The sequence below is a fragment of the Jatropha curcas genome, chromosome 7, assembly GCF_041381405.1.
Source record: "Jatropha curcas cultivar XTBG-Jc1 chromosome 7, XTBG_Jcur_1.0, whole genome shotgun sequence".
Taxonomy (NCBI): domain Eukaryota; kingdom Viridiplantae; phylum Streptophyta; class Magnoliopsida; order Malpighiales; family Euphorbiaceae; genus Jatropha; species Jatropha curcas.
Genome location: NC_143157.1, coordinates 24,548,780 through 24,561,496, shown reverse-complemented (window position 1 = coordinate 24,561,496; position 12,717 = coordinate 24,548,780). Strand labels below are relative to the sequence as shown.

Below are 12,717 nucleotides of genomic sequence, written 5' to 3'. Positions count from 1 at the left end.
ATACGATAGTACTGCCACTATACCTAAGAGGCATGAAACCACAAGCCTATGGTTGAGTTCCCATTCCTTACTTTTTAGAATTGGATCGATCCACAACTTTAGTTTAAAACCGTAAAAAATAGGAAAAATTTTTGAAATTAAACATTATTATGGAACTCTAAATTTATTTTCTGTTTGTAATCATTTTTTATCAAATTTATTTAATTTTAATATTACTAATTATTATTTATTCATGATACAAAAACAAAAAAAATTTTAAAAGAGTTAAAAAATGGTTGAAATAAATTCTTTAATTTCAATTTTAATCTGAATTTAAGAGTAAATCACATTAAAACTCGCCGTAAAAACCACTTAAAGTAGTCTAATTTCTATTTCAACTTTTTTAAGAACTAAAATCGGTAGTTCTAAATCTAAAACTGTAAATTCGGAACTACAATACCTTGTACCATCAGAAGTTCATTTTCATTTTTTTTTTTTCATTTCAATTGTATTAGTTTTTACTAATTTTTAATAATATTATATTTGTTAGTTTGGAAATTAAAATTAATTTAATTCTTTAGAATATTTTTATTTTGGTTCACAGAATAATATTCAAATGAGTCTAAAATAATATCCAAATAAAATTCTTTTTGCAACAGAAATGTGGAGATGTAATCCACTTTTCTTGATTTAGCAGCTTATTAATTAGAAAATGGAGAATATTAATAAGGGCCCGTTCCGCAAAATTAATTATTTTAGTAGCTGTTAACTGTTTTAGTAGCGTTTAACTATTAGCTGTTTAAGTAATTTCTCGCGCTGAAAGATGAACATTACATGAACTAACTTTTCATAAAATGTTATCTTAATCTCTAAAAACTAATTCAAATATTATATTACTAAACACTATAAAAAAATAGCATTTAACATGCATGTATTAAATTTTGTGTATTATGTATCTACTGCTGCGGTTGCTACTCGATAATAGTCCACACAACGCAACAACTCAACTGTCTCAGTTGAAAAGATGAATCCTAGCCATGTCTATCATTTGTCTCGATTTTAATGAAACCAGTGGACCGCTCAAAACTCGGCTCGATAAACATATTCAAACTCATTTGATAAATTTATCGAGCTAGCTTTATCAAGCTGAGCGATGATTACTAATTAGCTTAATAAATTAAAAATAATTAAACTTTCATTTGATTTGATAGACTTTAGGCTAAGCTTGAGCTCACTTCATTTATAGCGAAATTTAAACTTAAACTCAAACTTAACTATTTTCCGGAATTCAAAATTTAATTTTTTTAATTTGAATAATATTCTTATCGAGCTGAATTACACTTTCACCGACCATCTATGGTCATAACTTATAAAATCAGAATTCAAAAGAATCAAAACAAACAGCTGGTCTAATGTATTAATTAGATTTCTGATAATTCCTGACATGAATAATGAGTATAACAACTACATACGTGTTGACAAAATGTATGGAGTTAGATAGAAATGGTGGAAGAAGAATCGGGAAATCGTATTAAATTTTTAGAAATTTGCCTCATAGATTAACTATATGTCTTGATCTACAGAATAAAATTCATTTTATATTCTCAACATTTAGTATATCCAACCATATGTAACTTCTATTAATGTTGTTGCATTTGTTGGGGAAAAAAGGAGAAAGATTTGAAAGCTGCTAATTTAATTAATATTCTTAAAATATTAATATTTTATTTCATTTTTCACTTCATTACATTAACACTTGATGGGAAAAGAGCAAAGAACGTGAAAAAAACTACAAAATGGAAGTAATTAATAGACAATTACATACAAAATTAGAGTAATCAAATTATTGTAGTAATTGTTCTATATATCAAAAACAATTGTATAGTAAATGATCGTTTTAAACGGAATCTTCTTTGCTTATTCAGGGCAATCCACCTCCAAGTCCACCACCAGCGCCACCACCAGCACCGAACCCACCACCAGCTCCACCACCAACGCCGCCACCACCACCTCCTCCAAATCCACCTCCACCTCCAGCACCACCACCAACTCCACCGCCAGCACCACCACCAGCTCCAAACCCACCACCAGCTCCAAAACCACTACCACCTCCTAATCCACCACCAGCACCACCTCCACCGCCAAACCCTCCACCTCCACCACCACCAGCACCTCCACCAAGTCCACCGCCAGCACCTCCACCAAATCCTGCTCCACCTCCAGCACCAGCACCACCACCTAACCCACCACCACCTCCTCCTCCAAACCCGCCACCACCTCCACCACCAAGCCAGCCACCATGACCAAACTTAGGGCGGCGATGAAATAAGTTCTTCTGGTCCTCAAAAGAGCCTTTCTCATCCACAAGCTTTCTTGCACTAGTGGAGCAAACAACAAGAGCACCAAGGAGCAAAACAAGGAACAATTTAGAAGCCATCTCTCACTATATAACTATGATAAAATGACTAATTCGGTGAGAAGTGGGGTTTCGAATGAGGGAATATATAGACATGCAAAAGTTTAAGTTTGATTGAGAAAGCTATAATACAGTTGAGAAAGTATCATAATTTTCTGCTCATCTTCTACCCATAAAGGCAAAAACCGTGTTGAGAAACATTTAATGCACACAGCTGTATATATCCATTGAAAACCAGTTAAGCAATGTCTTAGCCTCCCATCTCATGGCCAATAACAAAAGGTTTTACTTTTTAACTTTCTTTTCATGTATGGAGGTAAAGGTCCTCGTTGATCATCTAGGGCTAGTTGCGCCTAGTTGCATGGATTTGAGATTTGCAGTAAAGGGTTAGCTTTATTGTTAAATTACTTTTTCTGGGTAATATTGAAAATATTTAGTTAATCTGTATTTAACTAGTACAGTTTACAAGTGTGTTGATTTTTGGAATCAAACCCAACAATCATATGAAGGAAAGAGGAAACTTACTTAAAATTTTTATTTATCGACTGGTTGCATAAGATTTTAATGATTCAAATTAAGTTTAAAACCCTAATTACTCTTAACGTTCTCTTTTTATTTTTAATTTTTTAATAATCTGAAAAAAATTTAGACCTACTGTATATTTGTACTGCCAAATGGATAGAGGGAAAGGGGTGGTCTATTTCCACTCATTTGAATTAAAACTTTTGGGTCAAAAGTTTATTTGCAAGTCTTCACAGTTAACATGTAGCATTTGCTAGCCTAATTAGAACAAAACTAAGGCCATGTTTGTTTGGGAGTGAATAAATTAGGGAAGTATAATTTTTGTGAAGTGTATAAAATGTTTGTGTTTGATTTACTTTTTCAATTATATTTCTCCAGGAAGTAGACCCTCAAACTTAGCTTAAGTAACTTCGTTAAGGATAATTGGGGAAGTGGTAAATTTATCATATTATAGCACACTTAAATTTATATTACGAATACTGTTTAAGAATATTTTACTTCCAATCAAGTTTATTTGTATGTTAAATATATTCAAATTATACTCCCTTAAAAATAATTTTCTTCGAAATGTATGAAATAGATCATTTTGAACCAAACAAGGCCTAAATATTATTTGCTCGGTTCTATTAAATTTGTCATTTTTTTACTTCTTTTTCCATTTAGATGTCGTTTTTAAGAAATTAAAGTAACATTAATTATTTTATTTTTATTTTACTTCTCAATATATTTGCATTAAACTTTATATCAATTAAACGAGTATCAATTAAATAGGTAAATTAGTCCATTATCCTTATTTTTTTTAAACTGAGACGATTCAATCATTTTTTTAATTTTTATAAAAAGTCAAAAAAAAAAAAATACTAATCTAACCGCACGGAGCGAGTATAACAACAGACGGTTGGATCTATAGAAATATATTGTATTTTTAAGTGAATTTAATTATTTCTTGTAGATATATATTTTAATATTAAATACCCATACTTTACCAACAATTTTTTGTGCTATGACCTACTGTACTAGCTAATATAGCACTATGAAATAAATGCATATTACCTAAATTAAATTTAATATATATATATACACTATATTTTAATATTGCGATTAATTGAAGGCAACTTGGGTGATTTAATATCCCCAATATTGGCAAAGGATAATGATCAAACTGTATAGAGAGATAAACTTAAGTCAAAGTCAAAATTTCCTTTTTAAAAAAAAATTGAGAGAAGAAAGTCAGATCAAAATTTACATAACTATTTCAATTGGACTAAATAAAATTTAGTCAATGCTTGACTGGCTCATCTTTACTCATTATTATTATTCTTAATTAAACTTAATGCTTTTGCTTGAACAGAGGTTGATGGGGATTTTGGAGGGTAAGAAAAGTAAGATTAAGGGTATGTTTGGTAAAATTAGCTATTTTGATAGCTAGTTTAGTTATTTGAGTAACTTTTCATGAAACGTTAAAAGTTAAACGTTATATGGATTAACTTTTCATAAAACGCTATCTTAATTTCTAAAAGTTAGTCTGAACACTATTAGCAAACATTATAAAAAAATAGTGTTTAGCATTTTGAGTGTTTAAAACGTTAAAAACTACTTAAAAAGTTGTTGTTAAACACAATCTAAGTTTGACTTGTTTGGGAAGAGGCTCTCAAGGGATGGGAAATTTTTATATAAACCCTAAAATCCCTCATCTATTCATAATTATTTATCTAGACAAGGATAAAGTTGAATTAAGATATTAATGCTATTTTGATTTTCAATAAGTGTCATCTAAATAGAATAAAATGTAAGAAACTAACAAATTTAAAGAAAATATTTATTTTATTGTGAAAATTCATTTGTTTTTCATTAATCTAAAATCTCAAATTGAACCATGGGTTTGATCTAATAGTTCAATTTTAACCGCCCCAACAGAAAAAGCACCAGCAAGCAATGAATTCTGATTGTAATGTATATTTTCCTAGCTTAATAAGGGATACGTAATTTCTTGCAGTTTTGCTAATGGCTTCGTACATTTTTATCGTATGCTTACAATACTGTCTGCACGTGAGTTTTTTGCGGAAGAGAAGACAGATTTAATACAACATGCAACGTAAAACAGAATGAGGGAAATTCTATTATATTATTTAGGTATTGATAAAAAATATTAGATTTTAGTGGAGTATAAGATAAATGGAGTCTACATTTTAATTTTTTTTATCCTTTAAATATTATTTTTTTTGAAAATTAAATATTATATCATAGAATTAGAGAATAAGGAAGAAATTAAAATTAATTATTTCTACACATTCCAACAAATTTTTTAAAAAAGGAAAGAGTTTACTTACACTTTGGGTACAGTACACGGGCTTTCTCTTATACCAAACCAATTAAAAACAGTTTGTTAGGTCAAAGAGAATATTATGATCATATGCTGAAAAATAAAATAAAACAGTAATAATTTTTTTTAAAAATCTTTAATTTTGTTATTTTAATTGAGCATGGTTAGACTATAATCGCCCGTACGTGCTTTATATATAGCCTCATTACAATTTTTTTTTAACCCAATTTTTATGAAATTAATTATTTCTTCGTTAAAAATATTTATTAGGAGAAAAAAAAATGAAACAATGACTTGAAACACACTTTATAATAACTTAACAAGCAACATAACATTCTTGATTACATTGATCTTAACATATTTTGTAAAACTACATTGTAATTAATGTAGTAATAATAATCTTTGACATAATGGAATTATGGATCGAAATGTCTTTATGTCTTCAAGGCAATCCACCTCCAAGTCCACCACCTGCACCACCACCAGCTCCAAACCCTCCACCAGCTCCACCACCAAGTCCACCTCCACCACCACCTCCAAATCCACCTCCACCGCCAGCACCACCACCTAGACCACCACCAACACCACCTCCAGCTCCAGCTCCACCACCAAAACCGCCTCCAGCACCACCACCTAGTCCTCCACCACCTCCAGCACCACCTCCAAATCCTCCACCACCTCCAGCACCACCACCGAGCCCAGCTCCACCTCCAGCACCAGCACCTCCTCCAAATCCAGCACCACCACCCAGTCCACTTCCACCACCTAATCCACCACCAGCACCACCGCCGCCTCCAAGTCCACCACCAAGTCCACCACCATGAAACAAGTTCTTCTCATCACGAAAAGAACTACTCACAAGCTTCCTAGCAAAAGAAGTAGTGCAAACTAGGGCACCAAGAAGCAAAACAAGAAGCAACTTGCTATTATTACAAGTCATCTTTATAAGTTTTAGTAGTTAACTATATAAAAGATGAATTTGGTGATGAATGGAGAACCAAAGGAAAGTTATATATAGAGAGATTCAGAGATGCCAAGAAGAGAGCACAGTTGAGTGTATTAAATTTTGTTCATCTTCTCATCCAGAAATCGTGCTGAGACAGTAAATGCACCCAACTATCACTTTTGAAAAACAAGACCCCGAACATATATACCCCACACCACTCCAATATTCAAGTTAAAAATTCTATCTAACAATTTCTTTTCTGTTGCTTTTTTTCTTTTTGCTAGAATATGGTTTTACACGCACTTGAGCTTGCATTCTTGATAATTATTTTGGGTTTATTGCTCTTCCTTCTTTTATATATATATATATATATATATATGACTACCGACAGAGTTGAATGCCAAGCCGACAATTTATACCCCAAAGCCACTGAAACACTTGAAGCCCATGTGATGGTATCAAATCATATATATATATATATATATATATATAATTTTATGTAGTTCGTATTTATTTTTGAAGAAAGTGGAAAATGAGACGTAGTATCAATTATTGGTGAAAAAGGAAATTAATGAAAGTGAAAAGACTAGTTCATTATATAGCCTATGACCGATTCAATCTCCAACATTGAAAACGAAACACATGCATATATGTATATATAAATAACTAATAATCAAATGTTGGTTTTTTTCTTATTCTAGAGCTATTTCTCATAGTAGTTGAACTCTTTTAATTTTTCAAACCTTTCCTATTGCACATCAATATTACTTATCCATCTCCACTTTGACTAAATAATGAAAATTCTATCAACCGAATTGATCTGAATGAGAAGAACTTATATTCTTTAAACAAAAGATTAAATGTTAAGTTTGATCCAATGGACTGATGACACCTATGATATAATCAAAAAAAAATTCTTAAATTTGAATTTTCTTCATTGTAAAAGTTTTTACCATTTTACTAGTATTAATTAAGGAGTAACATTTATATGTATTTAGTGTATAGATGAGGCGTGACACAAAAGGCTAATTTAATGAAGATAGATAGGATAAACGAGCACACATATTATTCACTGGATAGGATAAACGAGGGCATTATTGACTATTCAAAAAAAATAAAATAAAGAAGTACCAAATTATGAAAAATTATTGAAATAACAGTAATCCGTTGGCTTGAAGCATGGAGTTTAAGTAATTTCCATTAAATTATCACCCCAATATTAATTAGTTTAGTAAAATTAAATATATCAAAATTTATATTTTTTAAATTTATAACATAAATATCCCTAATCCATCGAATTAAACCTAAATATATAATCATATTCGTGCTCTCGTAATAAAAAAAACCGCTACCGACAGATTTTTCTCAATTAAATATTAAATCCATGTCCATATTACTAACAGAACTAATTAATTATGATGCGGACAACAGATAGAGTGATAACTATAGCAATTCAAGAGGCGTTTACTCCTCTCTCTAACACTAAATCATGGGCCTAGATCCAAGCATAATAATTTGAGTAGCCTCAACAAATTTATAAATGGCCACATGCCCCTGTTTGCTTAGGCTCATCAAAATTATTGTTAGGATTTAACTCCATTTAATTTTTAGAATATTCCACCAAACTTAATGTCCTCATCAATTAATCCATATGCAATTAGGTACCATTCATTTTGAATTTTTCCAAAATCAAAATTACACAATTATGATTAGACATTATGGTATTTAGTTACTGAATTTTAGTCGATGAGGCCCTTTTCTCTTCAAAGAAAGATTTACCCGTAGTTGTTATAGGAGTCCACCTACTGAAATATCCCGAATTTTTATTTTTGAAACTTTCGAATTTTCATTAAATCAAAAATCTAAATTTATGATAGTATGGGCTGTTAAGATCGAGTAATTCTAATTGAGCCCAAAATTTTACGAATTGGGCCCAAGCCCAAAAACATATTATTTAGAATTTTCGTTTGGGTAATACTTAAAATTTCGATGAAAATAAAATGGAACACTAATTGCTAATCGATTATAAATGTGTTTATATATATGTAACTACTATATAAATTAATCAGCCTAAAATTAAATATATTTGCTATTAATATTTTATGATTATTGAATAAATTGAGAAAATATTACGGAACTGAACAAAATAATCAAATAAATTAAACCGGACCCAAAAATAAAATTAATTTTTCAAAAACCGGGTAAAAAATCCATAAATCAATTGAAAAACCAAGCTAAAACCATGATTTAAACCATACTAGACCCGAATCGACCCAAACCCCATCAACCAGTTAGAAAATTCCAGAAAAAAAAAAAAGAAAGAAAAGAGAAATGAGAAGAGAGACTCATTTTCGGTCAATTTTCGGCCAAATAGTTCACACCCGCCTTGATTTGAACACATATTAGTGATCCTCTCATCGAAACGAATAAAATGATGTATTGTTTGTCAATTTTGGTGAGGTTTGATTTTCCGACCACCGTGCACGGCGGCGGCGGCGGCGGTCCGGCGAGGCTCTGGCGAAACTCCGGCGAGAACCCGAGAGGCAGAATAATCTCCTCTTCGCACGGATCACGAAAATCAAATCCGATTCTTGATCGGTACATTGTAAGGCCTAGTTACTCGTTTTCGGTATAAATTTCAAAACTTGAATTAATTAATTAATTGAATTAGTCAAAATTAGAGATTTATGAATTTAGATACAGATAATTGAAGTATATGAACATTGAATATAGAATCGGACTGCTAGGTAATTAAATGATAATAAAGACTTTCACAGAAAATAAAAATGCTTAAATTTCAAATTATCAATCAAATTAATACGTCGATATTGTTAATTATGGTTAATTAAATTATAAAAGGAAAATAACAATTAAAGTATATTGGTGGTATAAGTCAATTATATTGAAATGTATGATTATTAGGACAGTCCCATATGTAGAAATGAGTCCAATATGTAGAAATGAGTAAGGTTGGAATTTTCGAAAAAGAGAATTATTAAAGAACTGGACTATACCATTGACTAATGTTGCTAATATTATCATTATTATGGAACATTAAATTACTAAATAAACCAATAAATAAATAAACAAGAGTAACAAATTTATATATATAGTTTAATAAATTAAATATCGACTAGAATTATTATCGTTATCAATATTATTATTAGTATGATTAATATTTGTATTCTTCTTAGTATTATTGTAAAATATTACTTAACAAATAACTAATCGTTTTATTTAAAGGCAATAAATTAGAATAAATATATATAAATAAGGAAAACCAATAAATATCTATATATATATATATATATATATATATATATATATATATATATATATATATATATATATATATATATAGCTTAAATTAATAAGTGAATTATATGACTGGTAACCAAAATTAATAAACAATTACGAAATAGAATCTTTCAAATTAAAATTCTTACTTAGAATTTTATTATTTATTTTAGAGGTTTATAAAATTCCGAAATGCGAGGACAAATGTTGGAAGCATGTGGTTAGAAAGGCAGTTCCCTTAGAGGACAATAAAGAACTGTGAGTACTGTTAGATAACTAGTATCATCCGCCTGCATTCATGCATTCACGGCTAAATATTATCATGCATTATTTCGTTGAATTGCCATATTTTATCATGCATTATTTCGTTGAATTGCCATATTATGATGCACTAATTGTTGATATTAAGAATTGTTTGATTATTTGTGCTATGAATATATTGTGCCTTGTTTGTGTGGAATTGGGATGAAGTGGACCACCATGGGTTTGTGAGGATGGTCTGTGATATGGATCCTGAATATGATATGATATTTGACCGTCGGCCGGGAAAATGGGCGATCGGCTCCCCGTGTGCACCTGATGATATGGATTATATAGAACCACAGGATGGCCTCTTGTTGTTGCGCACCTGATAATCTAGATTTGATTGTAGCCCGCAGGATGGCTTCCTGTTGTGAGCACTTGATCTAGATTGGATGGAGACCACCGGGTTGCCTTCTGTTGGTATGGAAAAAAAAAGAGAGAATGGAAAAACAATGAGAGGATTGGTCAGTGAGGATTAGACCAGTTGGCCGTATGGGGGATCGGCTCCCTGGTGCACGTGTATGAGAGGGCGAGCCATGTGTGAGGACGGCTCGTTGGGGTTTCAGGTGGTGCCACTGACTAATTTCCACGTGATGTGATTATATGAAGGTGATAATACTTGTGATTGCTGTTGTATTGCCATTTGTGTGACAAATTGCATGATCATATAACTAAACCAGTGATCAAATTAAAATATTTTTGTATTTGTGTGATTGTGTGGGGTGAGAGGGTTATCTAACCCTACTCATTGAGTTTGGCGCTCACCCCTGCCTACTATTTTTTTTTCCAGGTAATAGAAGAAAGGAAAGCCATATGGAGTTGAACACTTATTATGGAAGGCTGTTAGTGATAGAAATAACGATGTAAATTTTAAGGCAGAGTTCCGCAATTGTATTCCAATTGGGTTGTAAATGATTAAATAGAGTATAGACATTTATTATTTGGATTGTACTTTGGATATATTTGTGAAATAAATTATTGGGCCTGAATCCACAATTGTGAATAGAATGCGAGTTTAAGTAATACAGGCTTACTACGGGCTTCGGGGGCCTTAAGCCCACCCAGGTCCTAGTGCCGGTCCGATCCAAGGAAATGGGTTGTGACACCTATACATTAAATTTAGGGGTGTAAATGAGTTGAATTGGCTCACAAAATGTTTAAGCATAGGTCGAAAAAAGTTTGACTCGAATCAAGCTCGAGCATGAGAAAAGTTCGAAAAAGTTTAGCTTAGATCGAGCTCGAGCTGGCTCGTTAGCAAACGAGCTAAGCTTAAACCTAATGATACTCAGTTTGAAAGTTTTTCGAGACTCATTGAGTTTTTATATATATATATTAAACTTATGTGAATGAAGCCTCGAGCCCAGCTCGAATTTAAAATTTTTTGAGTTGAACTCGAGCTTAAAGTCAAGTTCAAGCCTAAAATTTTTACGTCCATCGAGTTTCGAGTTGAACTAAATTTTAACAAGTTGAGCTTTAAACATAGCAGGTTTGAGCTCGGCTCAGCTCATTTACACATTTAACTAAACCAATTATAAGCAATGTTTTAATTCAAATCATTATATTTCTAACTATATATTGAGAAAAAATGGAAAATTAATACTATCTGTCACAAAATATAAGTAGTTTAAGGTTTCTACATGAGGATTAAGAAAATAATTAATTCTATTAGATTATAGCAAAGTTAAAAATAATTTGATTAAATTATCTTTTATCTCAAAATTAAAGGTAATTATTGTATTTAATATAAATAAAGATAATATTAAAAAATATTATTTATTGTTTTTTAAAATAATAAAAAATAATTATCAAAAACGATTTAGATTTATATTTTAATAGGATTAATTTGTTTGAGAAGAAATATTTTTTTGATCGACTTGGCTTACGAAATCACCGTGCATGGGCGCAGAATTTTCCTTCAGCGATCCTTGATACGATTGAGAGTTAAACCGTGCTAGATATACAAGCGCAAGCCCCAAGATTGAATCCCTGGTCCATTGTCAAGAGTCACAGTGACACAAAGTTTCACAGCCAGCCAGAAAAATAACAAACAAAAATATCTCCCACTGTGGACAACATTATCCACACTGAATTGAACAGTTGAAGGAAAATACAGCGCTGAGCTTCTTCTACTAATCTGAGAAGCAACTTTACACTATGAAGTGCATTTTTCACTCTTCTTTTCCTTTATTGTATCCATACCCCAATCAACCATTTAACACACACAAATTGCTTTGCCCTTCTACCCAAACAAAACTTGCCCACACAACAATACCAGTAAGGACTAGAGTCATTGCCACCGCTACTACCACTCCTCTCATTCTTGTCACTGACACTTTTCCGGCGAATTCCAACGGCGACATTTCCGTCCTCCTTCAGACTGGGTGAGTTAACTTTTGCTTATGCTAATAGCAACGTCAAGCAAAATCTATTGGATTAATAATAAATTAGCGGTTCGAATTAATTTTTCATAGTAGAAATTTTTGGTAGTTGCTTGCTCATTCATTTTGGTCTTTGATGTGACAGTGGTTTGCTTCTGTTTGTATATGGGATAGCAAACTTTGTGTTTCCGGCTTTTATTTCCAAATCTTTGGAATTTGATAAGGAAACTGAAGACTCTGTGCCAGAAGATGATGGCTATGTAGATGATGGCGATGCTGATGAGAAGGCAACTATGCCCAAAACAAAACCACTAAGAAAGAAACGAGGCTTCCAAGGCACTAGAACATGATTATGTACAGGATAGAATCATCATTAGCACTGTCTTCTAATTATTTTCGGTGTGAACCTGGGATCCATCGCCAGGACCGCTTAATTCAGCTCGATTAGCGGAGACTGCTTAATTCAGCTTGAAATTTAATTACAAGCTCATTTTTTCATACCGCTTAATTCAGCTTGAAATTTAATCACAGTTAAAGCTCATTGTTCCATACC

General features: G+C 31.7%; 3 protein-coding genes across 3 annotated transcripts; 1 reads left to right on the top strand and 2 right to left on the bottom strand.

Moving 5' to 3' along the window:
- Positions 1-1,673: 1,673 nt before the first annotated feature.
- LOC105632983 (uncharacterized) lies at positions 1,674-2,554 on the bottom strand. The gene has a single exon (XM_012215470.4). The coding sequence runs from the start codon at positions 2,414-2,416 to the stop codon at positions 1,901-1,903; it is 516 nt and encodes a 171-aa protein (XP_012070860.1). The 5' UTR covers positions 2,417-2,554; the 3' UTR covers positions 1,674-1,900.
- Positions 2,555-5,522: 2,968 nt separating this feature from the next.
- On the bottom strand, positions 5,523-6,375 carry LOC105632982 (uncharacterized). Its single transcript, XM_012215469.4, has one exon. The coding sequence runs from the start codon at positions 6,178-6,180 to the stop codon at positions 5,683-5,685; it is 498 nt and encodes a 165-aa protein (XP_012070859.1). The 5' UTR covers positions 6,181-6,375; the 3' UTR covers positions 5,523-5,682.
- A 5,393-nt stretch (positions 6,376-11,768) lies between these two features.
- On the top strand, positions 11,769-12,662 carry LOC105632981 (uncharacterized). Its single transcript, XM_012215468.4, has 2 exons — positions 11,769-12,167; positions 12,310-12,662. The coding sequence occupies exons 1-2, from the start codon at positions 11,941-11,943 to the stop codon at positions 12,512-12,514; spliced, it is 432 nt and encodes a 143-aa protein (XP_012070858.1). The 5' UTR covers positions 11,769-11,940; the 3' UTR covers positions 12,515-12,662.
- The last annotated feature ends 55 nt before the right edge of the window (positions 12,663-12,717 follow it).

Bases quoted from the DNA above. Each gene is read 5' to 3' on its own strand.
- LOC105632982 (XM_012215469.4), bottom strand. From the start codon at position 6,180: ATGACTTGTAATAATAGCAAGTTGCTTCTTGTTTTGCTTCTTGGTGCC.
- LOC105632983 (XM_012215470.4), bottom strand. From the start codon at position 2,416: ATGGCTTCTAAATTGTTCCTTGTTTTGCTCCTTGGTGCTCTTGTTGTT.
- LOC105632981 (XM_012215468.4), top strand. From the start codon at position 11,941: ATGAAGTGCATTTTTCACTCTTCTTTTCCTTTATTGTATCCATACCCC. The intron at 12,168-12,309 runs GTGAGTTAACTT...TTGATGTGACAG, and splicing joins TCCGTCCTCCTTCAGACTGG to TGGTTTGCTTCTGTTTGTAT.